Source organism: Ambystoma mexicanum, chromosome 1q (assembly GCF_040938575.1).
Source record: "Ambystoma mexicanum isolate Mex_15411 chromosome 1q, UKY_AmexF1_1, whole genome shotgun sequence".
Classification (NCBI taxonomy): domain Eukaryota; kingdom Metazoa; phylum Chordata; class Amphibia; order Caudata; family Ambystomatidae; genus Ambystoma; species Ambystoma mexicanum.
The window spans coordinates 566045953-566063673 of record NC_090922.1 but is presented as its reverse complement, the minus strand read 5'-3'; the positions used below and the strand labels follow the sequence as shown (position 1 = coordinate 566063673).

The following is a 17721-nucleotide window of genomic DNA, read 5'->3' as shown; positions in this document are numbered from 1 at the left end:
TCCACGTAGAACTTCAGCGCTCTAGCTATATCCAGCGAGTGGAAAGTCCTCTCGGCCGGCGTCAAAGGCGACGGGAAGAAAAACACCAAGGGCTCGTTGAGGTGGAAGTCCGATGGCACCCTGGGCATGAAGAGGGGTCCTCAGCACCACCTTCGTGTTATGAAAAATCAAGTATGGAGGCTTGCAAGATAGGGCCTGGATCTCTCCCACTCGTCGTGAGGGAGATGATGGCCACGAGGAACGCTGTCTTCCATGACAGGAACTTCAAAGGCGCTGAATGCATAGGCTCGAATGCCCCCCCCCCCCATGAGCCTGGTCAGCACCATATTAAGCTCCCACGCCGGGGCAGGAGCCTTCACCGGAGGGAATGATCAGAATAGTCCCTTCATAAATTCCTTCACCAGGCGATGAGACCACAAGGACGCCCGTCCCGTAGTCCTGGTATATCGGGAGATGGCAGCCAGATGTATTTTGATGGAGGCGTGAGCCAGTCCAGCTTTGCCCAGCGACAGTAGGTACGGCAGTACTTGAGGGGCTGTAATCCGCAGAGGGTTAATCTTCTGTGCACGGCACCAGACAGAGAACCTCTTCCATTTATGACCGTAACACTTGAGAGTGGAGGACGGCCAGGCCTTTACAAGAACCTCTCTGCAATCAGCCGGTATATCGTACCCTCCAAACTCTAGTGCTGCAGGAGCCAGGCCTGCAAGTTCAGAGACTGTGGGTCGTGATGGAGAATGGCGCCTCCTTCTCTGGAGAGAAGATCCGCGTCCGCCGGCAGCTTGACTGGTGGGGACATTGACAAGTCCAGAAGATCCGGGAACCAGATCTGCCTCGGCCACGCCGGTGCGACGAGGATCATCCTGCACCTGGACTTCTTGAGCCGGTTGATGAGGCGGAGCAGCAACGGCAACGGAGGGAACGCGTATAGAAACGGGCCGTCCCAGGGGAACGAGAAAGCATCGCCCATGCTCCTCGGTTGTGGGAACCTGCTGGCGAACCTCTGGCACTTGGAGTTCGTCGCCGTTGCGAACAGGTCGATCTAGGGTTTGCTCCATAGTTGGAAGAGTCGATCCACTTGATCCTGGCGCAGTTCCCACTCGTGGCACGAGCGCAGCTCCCTGCTGAGTGAGTCGGCAATGGTGTTTTTTATTCCTGCCAAGTGGAAAGGAACCAGAAACATCCCCTGGGCGACGGCATAGTGCCACAGATCCTGGGCCTCCTTGGATAGGGCTGGGGATCTGGTGCCCCCTTGCTTTCGTATGTAGAACATCGTGGTGGTGTTGTCAGTGAAGATCCTCACCACCTTGTCCTTGAGGGTTGGAAGGAACGACCCGAGAGCCCAGAACACTGCTCGGAGCTCCAGAATGTTGACGTGGAGAGACCTCTCCTCCGGGAGCCAAAGGCCTCTTGCGTGGAGGTCTCCGGTGTGGGCCCCCAACCCTCCAGAGAGGCGTCTGTTGTCACCGTCTCCTGAAATGCCGGGGTTTGAAAGTCCGTGCCTGCAGGGAGGTGAGCACGGGTGCCCCACCATAGGATCGCCCGACGGAACTCCTCGTCGAGATGGATCCTGTCCTCGAAACTGCCCGTCGCCTGAAACCATTGGGCGTCGAGGAACTCCTGTAGCGGACGCATCGAAGTCTGCAAAGGGGCACAAGATAGATGCATGCGGACATCATCCCGAGAAGGGACTTGATGGACCTCACCCTGGCCACGTCCTTGGCTAACAGGCGCCGCATCTTGCCCAGGATGGTCTTGGTCCTCTCCTCTGAAGGGGAGGCCAATTTCTCCACTGTATGAGCTTCGCTCCCAGAAACAGTGTTACTTGCGATGGAACCAGGTGGGATTTGGGGTAGTTGATGACGAACCCCAGCTCCGTGAGCAACAGGACGGTCCTCGCCGCGTGTTTGACGGCGAGTTCCCTTGTCCTTGCCCGGATTAGCCAGTCATCCAGGTAGGGGTAGACGTGGATCCCCTGCAGGCGCAGCCGCGCCGCCACCGGTGCCAGGCACTTGGTGAAAACCCTGGGTGCTGACTTTAATCCGAACGGTAGGGCTCTGAATTGGTAGTGGCGTCCCTGAACCACGAACCTGAGGAACTTCCTATGCCTTTTTAGAATGGGGATGTGGAAGTAAGCATCCTCCAGGTCCAACGACGATAGGAAGTCGCCTTCCTCCAGCTGTCCCAGCACGTGCTGGAGAGTGACCATCCTGAATTTCTGCGCCTTGATGTATTTGATTAACCGACGCAGGTCCAGGATGGGGCGCCAACCGCCTGTCTTCTTTCTGACGAGGAAGTACCTTGAGTACACTCCGGAGCCCCAGAGCCTCCTGGGGACGAGCTCGATGGCACCTTTCTTGAGCATCGCCCTTAGCTCCAACAGCAGTTGAGGGACGTGATTCTCCTTCCTGGCCACGGGAGGAATGCAAGGGCACTTCTTTTGTAATTCCAGCGAGTGCCCGTTGGCCAGGGTGTCCAACACCCAACGGTCGGTGGAGATGGACTCCCACACGCTGACTAACTTTGTCAGCCGGCCTCCCACCGGGGTGCTTCGGTGGGGGCCCGACAACACGGCCGGGTCAGTCTTGCTTGGAAGCGGCCTTGCCGCCTTGGCGACGACAGCGGGTTCCCTCTTGCTTGCCGCGACCTCTGTAGGCCTCCTGGGAAGAGGAGCGGGCGCCTGGCAGTAAGTGGAGGAGCCACCGCTGGATCCTTTGGAGGCACCCTGTCTGCCTCCGGAGCTCCGAAAGGGCCGTCGCTGTTGAAGCACCCCTAGGGCCCGGGCCGTCTCCGAGTCGGTCTTGATGGCCTGTAGAGACTCGTCTACCGCCTTACCAAAAAGGTTGTTGGCGTCGAACGGCATGTCCAACACTCTGGTCTGGACGTCCTGGCGAAAGTCTGTTGCCTTGAGCCATCCTCGCCGTCGGAGGCAAACTCTGTTGCCCAGTTGGCGAAATCCAGTATCGGCAATGTCCGTTGCCACAGTTATGGCATGATCCGACGCCACCTCGCCTTCCTGCAGAATTTCTAGGGCCTCTGCCCTCTTGTCGTCAGGTAGGAAGTCTAGCAGGGGAGCTACCTTGAACCAGAGCTCCCTGTCGTAGCGGGCCACGATCGCTAAGGCATTGGCCGCCTTAATGGTCGTCGCCGCCGCCGGCAAGATGACTCGTCGTCCCATGGAGTTCAACTTCTTGCCCTGGCTGTCCGGCGGGGAAGTGGAAGCCGCCGCACCCACTGCCTTCTTCTTAGCCGCTGCCGAGACAACAGAGTCCGGCGTGGGCTGGGCCCTGAGGCACAAGGTGGCGGCATTGGGGACCCAGTACTTCTCGTACCTGTCCCTCTTGGTGGGTGTCGTGGAAGGGTTCTTGAGGACAGCAAGCCCCTCGTCCCAGATGTCGTCGAGCAAAGGCACCGCGAGGACCGTCTTCCTCTTGGCCTCTCGTCGTTGGTACCGAAACACTTCCTTTTTTTGTTCTTCAGGGCAGAGCTGGAAGAACTCGGGATGCCCTGGTTATCATGGCGTGGAAGGAGCCTATTTTGTCGGCTTGAGAAGCCCGCAGGGGGTGCAGGGGGTGATGACGGGATGTCCACTGTGTCATCGCCACAGTCATCGTCCGTCCCCGTCGCTGTATCCGTCGCCGTATCCTCTCTAGGGTCCGGCGAGGTGGATGAGGGGGTCCACAGGTATCGCAGGCACGAAGGGCAGAGCGGGGTGGACTCTCCTCCGCTTGTTCGGAGGGCTTCCCGACGGGCGTGGTTCTGGATCCTCCGTCGGGGTCCGTGGTAATCTCGTCCTTCTCTCGGTACATAAGGATTGGATTGCCAACAAAATGGCCACTGAGCTATCCTGGGGCTCGGGTAATAGCTGCAACGGACGAGATGGCCGCTCCACTGGGCCCTCTTCGTCGTCATCATCGTCGCTATCTTTGATCACGTCAGCAGGGACGGCCCCCTGGGATCGAACCTTCTCGAACCTCTCGTTGAGGCCCATGAACCTCTCGTTGTGGCCCTTCTCGGTTTCCACCAGCTCCTCCTCAGAGGCTGATTCTGTGTCTGTAATGGCCACCGCCGCCCCCCTCTTTTTCCGCCGGGGACTTCACGGGGGTCTTAACGATGGGCTGGAAAGAGGATTCCCTCCGTGGTGGCTTGGATACTCTGGGCCCAGAGGCCGTTTCCACTGGCGTAGTCTCAGCCGGCTTCGCCAGGGTCGCAGCGACCACTTCAATAGAGGCCTTTGCCGGATGGATCAAAGCCCTCACCACTTTAGGTGCGTCCTGGGCCTTCGCCTTGGGGGGGGGGGAGGGTCAGCGCCTCGCTCCCCCTTCGAGATTGACCGGGTCCGCTCCAGCGGCTTACCCGGGTTCTCAGACTTCCTCTTCCCCGAACCATAGCGCTGGCTCGTGGTCGAACGTGCCGGGGAAGTAGCGCCCTGCCTGGCAGCCGAAGAGCCCGACCTTTCGGCGCTCCCGGTGCTTGGCCTTCTGTTGGGCCCCCCGTCGCCGGGGCGCCCTCACAGTACTTAGACGCCCGCTCAGACTTTTTCTTCGCCTTCTCACCTGCTGCGCCCTTCTCCAGCCAGGCGGCGAGGCGGGAACGACGATCTTGTTTGGTCTGTTCAGAAAGGTTCTTGCAGAACGCACAGTCCTTCTCCACGTGCGTCTTGTCCTCATGAAGGCAGTAGAGACATCGCAAGTGCTCGTCCTCCTTGAAAACGTTTTGCAATCCGCATCCAGGACAGCATCTGAACAGCTTAGATCCGGGCGTCGAGCTTCCCTTGTCCTGGGCCATGTCCGTTGAGGTAGGCCGCAGATCTTCCGGAATCCTCCAAGAAGTGTAAACTCAACGAAAACTTGACCCTTGAGGGGCGTAGAAGAATTCAGAAACGGGTCCCTGTTGTTGGAAGTAGAAACGGTGGAGCTGGAGGCTCGATTAAACCGAAAAAATAAATCTCCTGAAAAAGTGTGAAAACGCAGCAAAAAACTCAAGAGCTAAAGCACGAGGACTCCCAACACTTGAGCGTGCGGTAAAAATCTGAGGATGGCTGCCGGAGGCGGGGCTTAGGGAGAGGGCAGTCATTGGTTGGGGGCAGTATGACCCAGAGATCAGTGATCGGTTACTACTAAGAAAGACAGATCAGAAACGAAACGGATACTGATTTTTTCTTTACCGAGGATTCCCAGCCCGACGACGGGGAATATTCATGAGCATGTGAATCCATGCCAGACCCCATGCTGGAGAAGCTTATTACTAGTTTTGGGAGGGTGAACCCATGAGGAGTTAGGAAAAATGAACAAATTTGCGACACAGCGAGTCCCTGAAATGTTAGCTTGTCCCTACTTGCTCATCAACTTTTTCCCCACCGAGATCGCATCCAGAGCCACACTGGTGATGGAAGTCTGTGCTATTTGTCCACAGAAGTCTACAAGGATCCTAGGTCAGGTTGTAAAAAAGGCACTTTGCAGTCTGTTGGCTTCTTTTGATGCAATACCTCATCCGGGGCCCAATCCCTATATGTGAGACACAGGCTTGGTACTCTTAACACTGGCCGCTTTATTGCACACTTGGCACGCGATTGATTCAGATCCCTGTCCAGTTTGTGCGGGAGGCAAGGAAACCATAGAACACTTCCTGTTTCTATGTCCACTGTAAAGCACTGAAGACCCTCCATTTGAAGCCAATCTTAATAGGACATCTCCCAGATGCAATATCACTAGCCAAACGGTCTACAGATAAATTGATTGTTTTTGCAGTCTACAAATTCATACAGCGAGTTTGGCTCCCAAGAAAAAAACATGGTCTGCTACATGCAGTGATAGCAAAAATGTAACCTTTTTCTCCATCTTTTATATTTAGTTAGAAATATTGCTAGTAAAGCAATAACACAATGGTGTGTTACTTTCCATTGGCCAAAGGTGTCTCAAGACAGAGTGCTTTTTGGCCATTTAAGCACTGGAGCACTTTATCGTCAAAGGGCTATAAACTTGATATGTTATGGTCCCTTTTGCATGTTTTAATCTGCTGTTGATGTTATGCTGTTTTAACAGTATTTATTGAATAGTATTTATTTTTGTACTGCAAACGTTTGATGGATTAATCCAAAAAATACAAATGAAATCTCAAGCTAGACAGTTGTGGTGGGCATATACAAACAAATGAGTCTATATGGCTGTGTGTTACGTATGCAAGTAAAACTACAGTGAGCCAGACTAGATTATATGACAGATCTGTAGGCTGCAGTGTAATTAACCATGGAGATGTGTGGCTAGCATAATGATTCAATCTAGCTGTTTGCTAAGGTGCTCAGGTATACATATATCATGATCCTAACAGATTTACTGGCACAGATGCACACAGTCACTAGATTCAAATAAGTTAAGTGATAAGAGTGCAGGAGAAAATTAAAGCATAGATTCACCTTACCTGTATAATGAGTTTTCTCTGGCCAAGTGGTGGTGGTACCGGGGAACAGTAGCCAAATGTGCTGAATCACACACTCCCAAGTCTGAACTACTATGAGTGTGAGCTCGCTGGATTTCATGCCCCCCTACTTGATGTAAAACGCTGATACAGTTATCTATTCGTATCAACACCGTCTTGTTCAACATATTGGGCAAGAAGGTCTTCAAAGAAAAGAATATTGCTTTCAATTCTGGGAAATTGAGTTGTGGTTTCCGATCTCCCAGGGGCCAAAGATCGGGAACCCGCAGAAGACCCAGCGTCGCTCCCCAACCCAAAAGGGAGTAATCTGTGGTAAATCAGGCTGAGGAACTGAATCTGCAAAGGGCATGCCGGTAGTAGGTTCTGAGGATCTGGCCACCACATCATTACCTGTGCGACTGGAATTGGTTTGTCTGCGGGTCGAAATCTTAACAAGAATCTCTCAGAGCCATCCAAGAACTGCGCATCTTCAGTCTGGCCAGAGGCAATGACAGAATTCAAGAGGTCACAAGGGCCAGTAGTTTTCCACCACGTGCTCATGCTGGAAGAATTCAGAGCAATAAGCATGTAATAATAATAAAATAATAATAATTTGGCACTTATATAGCGCTACGAACCCGCAGGTATCTGAGCGCTGCTTATTATTACCCACGGTGTGTGGTGCTCATTTATCGACCTCGGAAGGATGAAAGGCTGAGTTTGGCCCCGCCGGGATTCGAACCTGCGTTAGCAGGCTCTGCACGGATGTCAAAGCGAGCTCTCTACTCGCTGTGCCACTTGACCGGCATGTGATCTTGACATCCAAGATCTGTTCGGCCATTGGAAATATCCTTGCTTGGCGAGTATCGCTGTGGAAGGCTATGCAAGTCAGGTCCTGAGTGACCATTTATGACCACTTACCTCAGTTTACAGACAAGCCCAAATGGAACAACAGATCCAGTAAGTATTGGAGTTGTACATCGGCCATCTGTGTGCATCGCACTCTCACCAGCGAGTCATCCTGGATGGTTTAAACAAGGCGCCCTTTAGGGAAGAAAGGTTGCCACAGTGACTTTATACCATGGGTGCCACATTCAGGACAAAGGGAAGGACTCAAAACTGCAAATGAAGCCCACCTACGGAGGAACGCAGAAAACTGCAGTTAGGGGACCAAAGTGAGATTCACTGCACAGATCGAATCGCCCTGCTGAAGAGAGGACCTAATCTGGGCCGGAGTAATGATCTTGAATTTTTCTAGGAACAGATGCAGGTAGAAATATTTCAAATCCCAAATGGTGGCATGCCTGGATTGACTTTGGTACCGGAAACAGCCTCAAGGAATACCCCTGTTCTTACTCTGGGAATAGCGCCTCCTCTATAGAATTAATCACTAGAAGTTTTGAGATTTCTGCTTTTAGGGCAGGAGGTCCCACCTGCATTAGGGGAGGGCTGGAATGAACGGGCCGAGTCCCCTTCTGGCAACTGAAATTACCCACAGGTCAAAGGTGATGGCTTGCCAGGATTTAATGTGAAGGAAAATTCTCCCTCGCACCGAAGTGCTGTGGGACAGACCCGCACTATCACTTGCTGGACTTCTCTGTTGCGGTAGAGGATGCAGAGAGAGAGAGAGAAAACACCTTCTGGAGATGTCATTTGTTGCGTTTTTCTCTGCGGCTCATAGAACACTTTTGCGATCTTGCCTTGCAGTCATGGAAGACACAGAAGTCTGTAAATGAGCATGAATGCAAATCCACTCTAGGAGGTGCTGGGTTGTTTCACTACTGGTTGATTTGTCAGGAATGAAAAAGATTTAGCTGTGAGTGCTTGCTTCCTCGAGTCCCTAAGCCATTGCATGGTAAAACAAGGGGAGATCAAGGATTTTGTTTTGAACCGCCTTCATAAAATGCGTTGCGACGACCTGCCTATTTGCAGGTGTCAGTACATACGGCAACACCACTGGCTATAGTGTCTATATGGTGTGCAGCTGGCTCTAGGAGATCTCGCACAATAGTTCTTCCATCAGAGACCTACTTTGAATTGCTGCAAATGTTCAGCCACCGGGATAAATCTCTCTTACTCAGAGATCCTTCCTGAGTCTCTGACCCGTAGCATCTAGTGCTGCAGTGGAATTAGACTGCTGCAACTGGAACACTGATTTGGCTTATTCCATTTTGGCCAGGGCTCCATCTTCTTTGCTTAATATGTTCGAAGTAGAGGAAGATGATGAAGATGGCCTAGATTAAATAGTGGCAGCTGCCACTACCAGTGATGGGTAAGGGCAAGATCCTAGAGAGACCTCCTGAGCCTGGAGCAAACTGCGCCTTATATCAATCCTCTTATTAGTAGGAGTCACCGAATGTGCACACGTTAACGCCAGGCCTCTCTGATGTTCTTATACAAACTGCCCCTGCCAGGACTCCAGACTATTGGGGCAGAGGGATTCTGGGATAGCAATTTCCAGGAAGGACATCAAGTCCACGAGTTTATTGTGCAATACCCTTGCTGAGGAAGCAATTTCCTCTTGTGCGTGGCCAGCAATATTTAGCTCTGCAGGGTCAGTAAGGTATTCAATCGGCAGAGGTGGTTCTGAAAGGTTCTCAGGCGGTTTCACCAAATCCTGTGGTTTTGGGATTAGGTCCTGAAAAAGGTCCCTCAAGTATGCAATTTATTGGCTCGGAGTTCATAAGAGCCTGAAATTTGACAAAACGGATGTCCTCCTACGTTTGACTGCTTCTCCCATAGGGTTGAGTCATAGGTTTCAGAGGTACCGTGGAGGCCTGTACCAAGAATCAATTCAGGGCAGTTGCCAGGTAGAACTAGCCAAACATAGGTACACATAAATCAGAGAAGATGTGGTGGTGCCAAAGACAATGTTGGAGGAAGACACATCCGAATTGAGACTGAGCACTCCACTTTGGGAGCAAAGGGGTCCGTCCCTAGTGAGGCACTTGAAGTGGTTAGACTAGAGTCTAAAGTCAAGCCATTGAAGTGCAGGACTCCACACTTTTGGTTTCTGCCATTCTGTAGGATGTGGTCACAGGTCTCAGCAATTGAAACAGCATCACATCAGGTTCCAGTTCCAGGTGAGGCCCGCCAAACTGATGCCTTCAAATAGCTTGGTTCCTCACAAGGTCAACCTTCTGGAAGTTAGTAACGGATCTTTGGCTAACCCGGTAATAGACTTCGCCCTTAATGAGGGAACCTCAGAAATGGTCCCAGTATCTTTAACCCCACTAGGGGGATCTATGGTGCCACTGGTAGATTCTTTAGACCTCTGAGGGAACCTCAGAGAAACTCAGTGTCATTAGTCCCCATAGAGGGATTCTCAGTGCTGCTGGTAAAGAGATCAACAATCCTGCCTAGCACACGGCAAAGGTGGCCTTGGAAATTAGAATGATCTAAGAAGGACAAGACTTTGGACTCGCCGGAGCGGACAACCCTAGGGAATTGGTCCTGGCTCTGAATGTTATAAACTTTTCTAGGGAATCATCAGCCTTAGTTGTGACTAAATGTTCCGCCATTTGATGGCTATCAGATTGTTAAAAATAGCGTCGGAAAATGCCAAAATGCACATCTGAAGGGACGCTGAAGTACCATGCACGCGCACACATGCTCACACTGATTTTCAAGATGTGCTTTTTAGCATCCTTTGTTGAACACCTCCAGCAATGGTTTATTTGTAAAAAACGTTACTGTCTGTATATTTTGGGGATACTCCAGGCCACATCTCATGAGTGTGGGAATACTGGATTAAAACTGAATAGGCATTGGCAACCCAAACGCCTAGGTTGCCCAAGGCAAGAAACTTCCTCCCCGGTGGGTAAAGTTTCTTTGACTCCCTGATGCAGTGATAAAGATCCATGGGACACAGGAGTTGGTTACACCCTTTATTGTGGTCAGCAAGAGCAGTGGTTAATAGCGCCCTTTTGGACACACCCTCTCTAGCCTCGGTCTGGTCCAATTGACTTCTATTAGAATTGACCTGTCACAGAACATAATTCCACCATCTCAACACACTCCATACTGATAACAATACTAGTAGATAGCGTACCCTCCCCCCCCCTCGACTCTCGCGCACACACACACACACACACACACACACACACACACACCCCTACAATATAAACTTCAATATCAATAAATATGAAACAATTACAATATTTTGACAATTTATTGTAATTTAATCCAGCCATCTAAAACTGTAAACAATGTTTTAATGGTTGCTTTATGATTAAGTGAATTGTTATTGTATTTGTATTTTATGTTTATTTTTACATTTATTAAGCGGGCAAAACCCAAGGGAATTGAGGCATTGTTACAACCAGGTACTCTTTACACTACGGAACAGAAGAACAGGGAAAAAGAACAAACAGAGCTCAAGCACTAGGTGAAGAGCCACGTTTGCAGCGCTTTTATGAAGGCCCCACATGATTGTTCAGCCCTCAAGTGAGGTGGGTGTGCATCCCATTGAAAAGCGGCTACTGCGGGGAAGCTAGCGCCTTCACTTTTAGCTCGCTTATATCTGGGTAGGACAAGTCTGTGTGCGTAGGCCCTCCTGGTACATCTGGCAGTCGGGGCTTTGGTAAAGCTTTGAGATAGGTATGATGGGGCCGAGTTGGAGAGGCATCGCTGTGTGATAGAGAGTGTTTTGAAGATGATCCTCTACTTGATAGGCACCCAGTGGGCATTCCTTCTTGCCGCGGTTATATGGTCCCTTTTAGGGATGTTGAAGGCTGCTCGGGTGGCATTGTTCTGGAGGACTTGTCTGTGGAAGTGCCAGCAAAGAGGACAGTGCAGTTATCCAGCCTGGCTCTGATGATGGCTCTCGCTATAGTGAGACAGTTGTAAGGGGCAAGAAAACGTCTGGCAGCATTTATCAGCTTTGTTGTGTAAGCGGCTGATGTCACGTCATGGAGAGTGAGGAGTCCAGGCAGACCCCCAGAGGTCTTTATTGAAGTGGCGACTGGTATCATCAGCCTATGTTAAAGTTTGCATATTGGGGACTGAGATTGTTTAGGGGGTCCGACCATAAGGGTCTCAGTCTTTTTGTCGCTAAGGGATAGGCCGTTGAATGCCATCCAGGCCTGGATAACTGAGATGATCGAGTTAAGTGCAGGAGAGTCTTCCATGTAGTTGTCAGAAAGGGGTAGTAGAATTTGTGCATCATCGGCATGGTTTGTGTAGGAAATGGCAATTGGAGTCCAGGAGATCGAAGAGGGGTTTAGTAAAAACGTTGCAAAGTGTGGAGGGGGACACATGATCCTTGAGGCACCCCCACATGAGATAGGGGGGTGCAGGCGACTTCTGAGAAGACTCATACTTCTGTCAACCAAAAAAGGGGCTAACCCAGGCATTGGCTTCCTCATAGAAGTTAGCTGCGGAGGCTAGGTGGCTGCAGAGTGTGTTATGTCAACCAGGTCAAAGGCAGCAGAGAGAAATCTAATAAAAGAAGAAGGGAGGGCTTGCCTTCATCTCTGAAGGCGTCCAGTTGATTTAGATATAGCAAGGAAGATTCTGTGCCATGACCTCATCTGAAGCCTCATTGGTGCAGGCCTAGGATTTGATTAGCTTGTGTGTGGAATTTGTAGGTGACGTACCATCTTCAGATAGCACTCTTTCCCACCCTTGCTTTGTTCCAAACTCTTCCATCCTCTGTGACCACTGCACCCCAATACACTCACTACTTTCCGAGGACACCAAAATCAGCTACACCATTTATTGCCCATTCCCCCTTTCTTGATTCTCACACTCTTCCCCCATCTGAGCCTCTTGTTTCTTGACATGCATTAACATGTTATATCTCCCCTTCATATTCTCTCCCTTCCTCTTCACCTCTTCACCTCTTCCCCGAGGTTCTGTTCATCCCAATCCACAAAATAAGTCCTCCCAAACCACGGGGGACACAGTGTCATGTGCAGCTTCCTTCTTCTCAAAACCTCAAATGGTATAAGCCCTGAGGTGGCATGTGGTAGGCGGTAAACACACTCTCGGAACCACTGCTTCTTCCCAATCAGTTCCTTCCTGGATAGCCATGAGTATCGTCTGCATAATGGTGAGAGTAAATCGTTCCACTGTACCATTAGTCTCCGGATGGGATGACGAAGACGTTTTGTGATGCACAACTACTACCCCTCTCAAAAAGACTCAACATTTGCACGCTTACAAAGAAAGTTCTAGCAACGGTCAATGACAAGTTTACACAATATTTCAATGAACTCTAAGACAAATTCATTGCTGAGAGTTAACCAACCATTAAATCGGTTATTATAGTAAAGTTTAATTTACCTTCAGTAATGTTAGTGAGGTCCACCAGCTCCTTAAAATGTTGCACAATTGATATGTGTTTCTCTAGTTAGAAGAAAACAAATTAAAAGAATATTTACATACTCTAATGTAACCAACACTTGTGAGTCACTGGACTTCAACTGTGCTCCACATAAATCTTTTTTTTTTCAAAGGACTTTTATTGAGTTTTATAAACAAGTTAACTTCACTGTATATATAGATCAGCAGAACAGTTAAATTACAACTTCTGTGCAACATTCGAAAAGAGATAGCCAAAACACTTATGAATCCCCCCTACCGTACTCAACATAATAACATTTGCAATAAACGAACATTGGACGGGACTTTACACTGTTCTATTCATTGTATATAGTACACAGCGCTTGGATTACATCACATGTTTTCGACATTGGAATGAAAGACTTCGTGTGGAATGGGGTGCTTATGGAAATTATGCCTGTTGCTTTCTCTGCAGGATCTAGTCAATTGGTCTTACGGAATCACAGTATGCTCTCTAGAATTCGAGAAAAGGCAGCCATATCATGTCTATATTCTTACGAGATTCCTGGATTGCTGCCGTCAGGCTCTCCATTTCATAAATGGCGTGTGCTTTAGTCAGCCATTCTCTTTTTGTGGGGAGAGAGACTGACTTCCATTTAACAGTGAGACACTCTCACGGCTAACAGTAGGTTACAAGGCATGTGTAAGTGATACATACGAGTCCTCATCGTCCGCTTCAACCCCAAATAGGATTAATACAGGTGTTAATACCCTGGATATTCATCTATGACTTGAATCCACCCCAGAACCTCCTTCTAGTATGTTTGGACCTCTCGGCATTGCCACCATTGGTGCCAATAATCCCACCTTTCGCCACACCCTATCCAACAGTTAGGAGACACTCCTGGGAACATGTTTGACAGTCTCAAGGGAGTGTAGTGCCATCTGACCAGAAGGCGCGCATTGTGCATTTTGTATTGCACAGAGGTTGATGATGTCCAAACCGCTCTATGTATTGCCTTCCAGACCTCTGGTTTGTTTTCTAGTCCTAGTTCCGTTTCCCACCTGGCGTTCAAGGTGACCTCTAGTGAGTAAGGACTTGTACATCCGTGCAATGAGACCCTTTGCTATCTGGGGAGCGCTAAGTATTTGTTCAAATGGGGTGAGAGGGCGTTTTAATGAGTCGCCCCAGCGGGCATCATTCAGGCCGCTCCTCAGTTTGAGCAATTGCATGGGGGAAACATCGGAGCCTTGCAGAGCTTCCTTAAAGTCTTCTAGGTGAAGTACCTTTCCTCCACATCTGCCTCGCTCTTACAAGCCCCACCTGATACCAGGACTGTAAAGTGGGAACTTCATTTATGAGATCCCGAATGGGAGGGGACCACATGCAGCTGAGAGGGGAGGGCCACGTCGTGACTCCCCGTATAGCCCGAGATGGGTGCCACGGTGACAATAGAACTTTTAAGACAGGGTGCTCTTTAATTAGTCTCGTCATTACGGGTTGGGGGACCCACAGCCATTCCACCAGTGTAACTGGTGAGAAAATGTCAGGTTTTTTTCCCCACAGGTGGTCTGGTAGTACTCTGAGCCCTATTGTATTCCTCCAAATCGGGGTATCCACTCCCCCCCCCTGTTCCTTGGGTTGAATTAGAGTGGAATATGGTGCTGTGGGCTTTTTTCCGGCCCATAAATACCTTAACAAGGTGCGTTTTAGGGGGGAATGGCTAAGAAGCCATGTAGAAGGACGTGCTTGGCCAGAGCTCCTGCTGATCCAAATAGAATCCTGAGTTTATTGTGCTATATAATTGGACTATTCAGCCAGCAAAGCAGATGTCGAAGCAGGGGAAGCAGTGGAGCACACATTGTCTAAACTAGATGCGGATCGCCGGTACGGGGGAGGCAGCTGGAGCCTGAACCGAATCGTGGGTGCCCACTGCACACAAAGGAAAATGGCCGCCGCTTAATTTTTTTGGAGAACAAAGAAATGTTGGGCCGGAGCGTGGACTGCGCGAAAGGAACGTGAGGATAGCCTGGCATCCTGTTCGGGGGTCCGTGGTAGGCCCTGCTGTGCGGTGATAGAATCCGGAGAGCCACAGAGCCTGCGAGTGCTGGCGGCGGCTGAGCGAAGACTGCCTGCTGCAAGGAGCGCTCTGCGTAAGAAATAAGAAGGTGGGCCCGTTCGGAGTGCTACATTGTCTCCTTTTGCAGGCTCTGGCAGGAGCGGACATTAGTAGGTGCGTGTCTGGATGAGAAACGAGCGGTTGCTGCAACAATTGTATCCAGGCAGCCCCAGCGAGGTGCGTAGGGGCAGACCATCGGAGCCTTGCATATGGAGGTCCATAGAAGCGTAGCGTCGGGACGGTCGCTCGCATGGAAGCAGAGATGAGCATACACGTCCGAGACCCTCATTAGGAAGCAGAAACTGCGGCCAATACACAGAGAAGAGTCTGACCCTGCAGGCATGCCTGGGCCAGCAGTGGTCATGCAGACACCAGTGATGTGCCTATATAAAGCGGATTGGTGAACACAAAGAAACTGTCGACTGGGCCACCCATGTTTAGGGGCTGCACATAGTGCTCATAGAGGCAAAGGGAAGGAGACACCCCCCCACCCATGCATGAGGTAAAGAGGGGAGCACAGTGAGATGCGCCTTGCGGAGAGCTCTGCAACTGCCTGGCGGGGCTCATAGCTAACACACATTGGCCCGAGGCTCGGATTCGGAGAGACCCACGAGAACTTGGGGTGTGCCCATGGAATCAGACTTGCCGTGGCTGGAGCTCACTGTTTGAGCAGACTGAAGTACCCAAGGACAACTACGTGGGAGGACACAGCCCACTCGAGGAGCAGATCTAGCAGTTCAGGTGTTCCCTTAACGCAGCCCACCAGGGCCCGGGGACCAAAAACAGCTTAAACCTAACTAAGGCAGGAGGCCACACGTTGGAGCTTGCACACATCGCCTGACGCACCAAGATGACTAACAAACTGCTCAGAATGAAAGGCAAGCAACCCACGCTCAATGAATACGCCAGGACGCCGCCAGGGGCAGAAGGGGCCAAGAGCAGAGATTAAACCCTCGCTGGAAGCACGGACGCCATGAGCAAAGATCCGGAGATCCTCGCCGCAATTGTTGACCTAAAAGTGGCTTGGGAAACCAAACTAGGACTGGCCATGGACGAGCTGAAGGCAGCATTAGAGCTCAAAGTCGGGGCAGTACAAGAGGAGGGGAATCTCCTCCGGCAAGACGTTCGAGCACTGGCAGAACGCACAGAGGACCTGGAAAAAGAGGTGGCCTCGAACACGGTGGCGTGTGCTGCCCACAAATCTGAACTCCATGCTCTAGTACAACAGGTGGGAAACTTGGAAAGTAGGGCGGAGGAGGCGGAGGGACGCACCCGAAGGAATAATATACGCATCGTTGGACTGCCTGAAGGTGCTGAGGGACCTAACCCTACAGAGTACATCAAATCAATGCTGCTGCAGGAGATAACCGGATGAGTGCTGAGCCAGGGGTTTGCTTTGAAAAGGGCGTACAGAGCCCTGATGAGGAAGCCACCACCGGGAACCCCCCAGGCCGATGATAGCTAAGATCCTGAATTATCGTGATCGGGAGAAAATCCATGAGCACTTCCGAAAGGGTGGGACGATACGAAGGGCGTCAGCAAACATAACTGCGTACCCGGATTACACCCTGCAGGTGCAACGCCGGAGCATGAACTTTGGAACCGTGAAAAGGAGGCTGCGTGAAGCAGGCCACAAATACATGCTGATCTACCCGGCAAAACTGAAGGTGTTCCATAAGAGCAGAACATTGTTTTTTGAAACCCCCGGAGGATGCTTTGGAATGGCTAGACTCGCAGAACTGCCCCCAAGAGTCGGGCACCCAGAAGGAAGACGGTGCAGATTAGTAATATGCAACTGTGGCACCCAGGGTATCGCAGTCTACGACATTGGGACTTGAATATAGTACAGGATATAGCCTGCAGGAGGCGTGCTACTAGGGCTACACACATGGGCAAGATCCTTGAGCACGGGAAACTTAGCTAAGGTCTTAAGAGCCTGACGGGACTAGCCCTCATACCGCCACAGTGAATAGATTAGTTGGGTCACCGGTAGACCGGTGACACCCTGCCAGGTTCCTGTCCTCGGCATTCCGAGGCAGGTCCAAACGCAGGGGAGCCTGAGATCCAGGGATGAAGCTGGGCATTTGTTGGGTTGGGGAGGGGGGTGGGGGAGGGTTTGTGTGCAGTGATTGACAGTTGTGTGGGGGGGGGGTTAGTTGGAAGTGGGAGGGGAACAAGCCAAATCTTGTGTCAAATCAGGTGAGAGGGGAAACTGAGGGGGGAGGCGGGATATCCCACAGATGGTGCCGGGTAGCCTTAGAGTGGTGACCTGGAACATGGGGGGGGGGGGGCCTCAACAGCTATTTGAAGCGTAATATAGTAATGATGTACCTAAGGAGGATGAGGATTGACATAGCATTGTTACAGGAAACCCACCTCACTGGGGAGAAGCTGGAGGTGGTTAAGAGAAAGTGGAGAGGGTGTACTACGGGAGCCGCATACTCAGCTTATGCGAGGGGAGTCATCACATGGGTGGCACCGCATGTACCATTTCAGCTGATTCAGTCTACAACGGACCCAGAAGGCAGAATGATAGTAGTGTGGTGGGATGTTGGAAAACAGGGACGTGAGCATCATAAACTTATACGCCCCAAACCAAGATACAGTGGCTTACTTCAGGACCCTATAGAGCAAAATTAGCCCCCTATTGGGCGGCGCGATCCTAATGGGAGGGGACTGTACACTAAATCCCAAAATGGACAGATGAGATGGTAAACCAGACAAATCCACTCCGGCTGCAAAGGCGTTACAGGCCCTGCTGAAAGATTTTGGACTCGAAGATGTCTGGAGGCAACTACACCCAGCAGATAGGCAGTACTCACATTACGCAGCCCCACATAACTTGCACACGAGGCTGGATTATAGGTTTGCTGCTGCTGAATTGGTAGGAGAAATGACG

General features: G+C 50.9%; 1 protein-coding gene across 4 annotated transcripts in view; it reads right to left on the bottom strand.

The window, feature by feature from the left end:
- Positions 1–17721, bottom strand: part of TRMT1L (tRNA methyltransferase 1 like) — a 1318548-nt gene that overhangs the window by 1218631 nt on the left and 82196 nt on the right. For 3 of the 4 annotated variants that reach the window (XM_069641040.1, XM_069641039.1, XM_069641042.1), the window contains one exon: positions 12703–12765. The exons of the other annotated variant lie outside the window; for it this stretch is intronic. In XM_069641040.1, coding sequence (XP_069497141.1) covers positions 12703–12765 — 63 coding nt within the window. The remainder of the gene's footprint in view (positions 1–12702; positions 12766–17721) is intronic. 4 annotated transcript variants of the gene reach the window in all.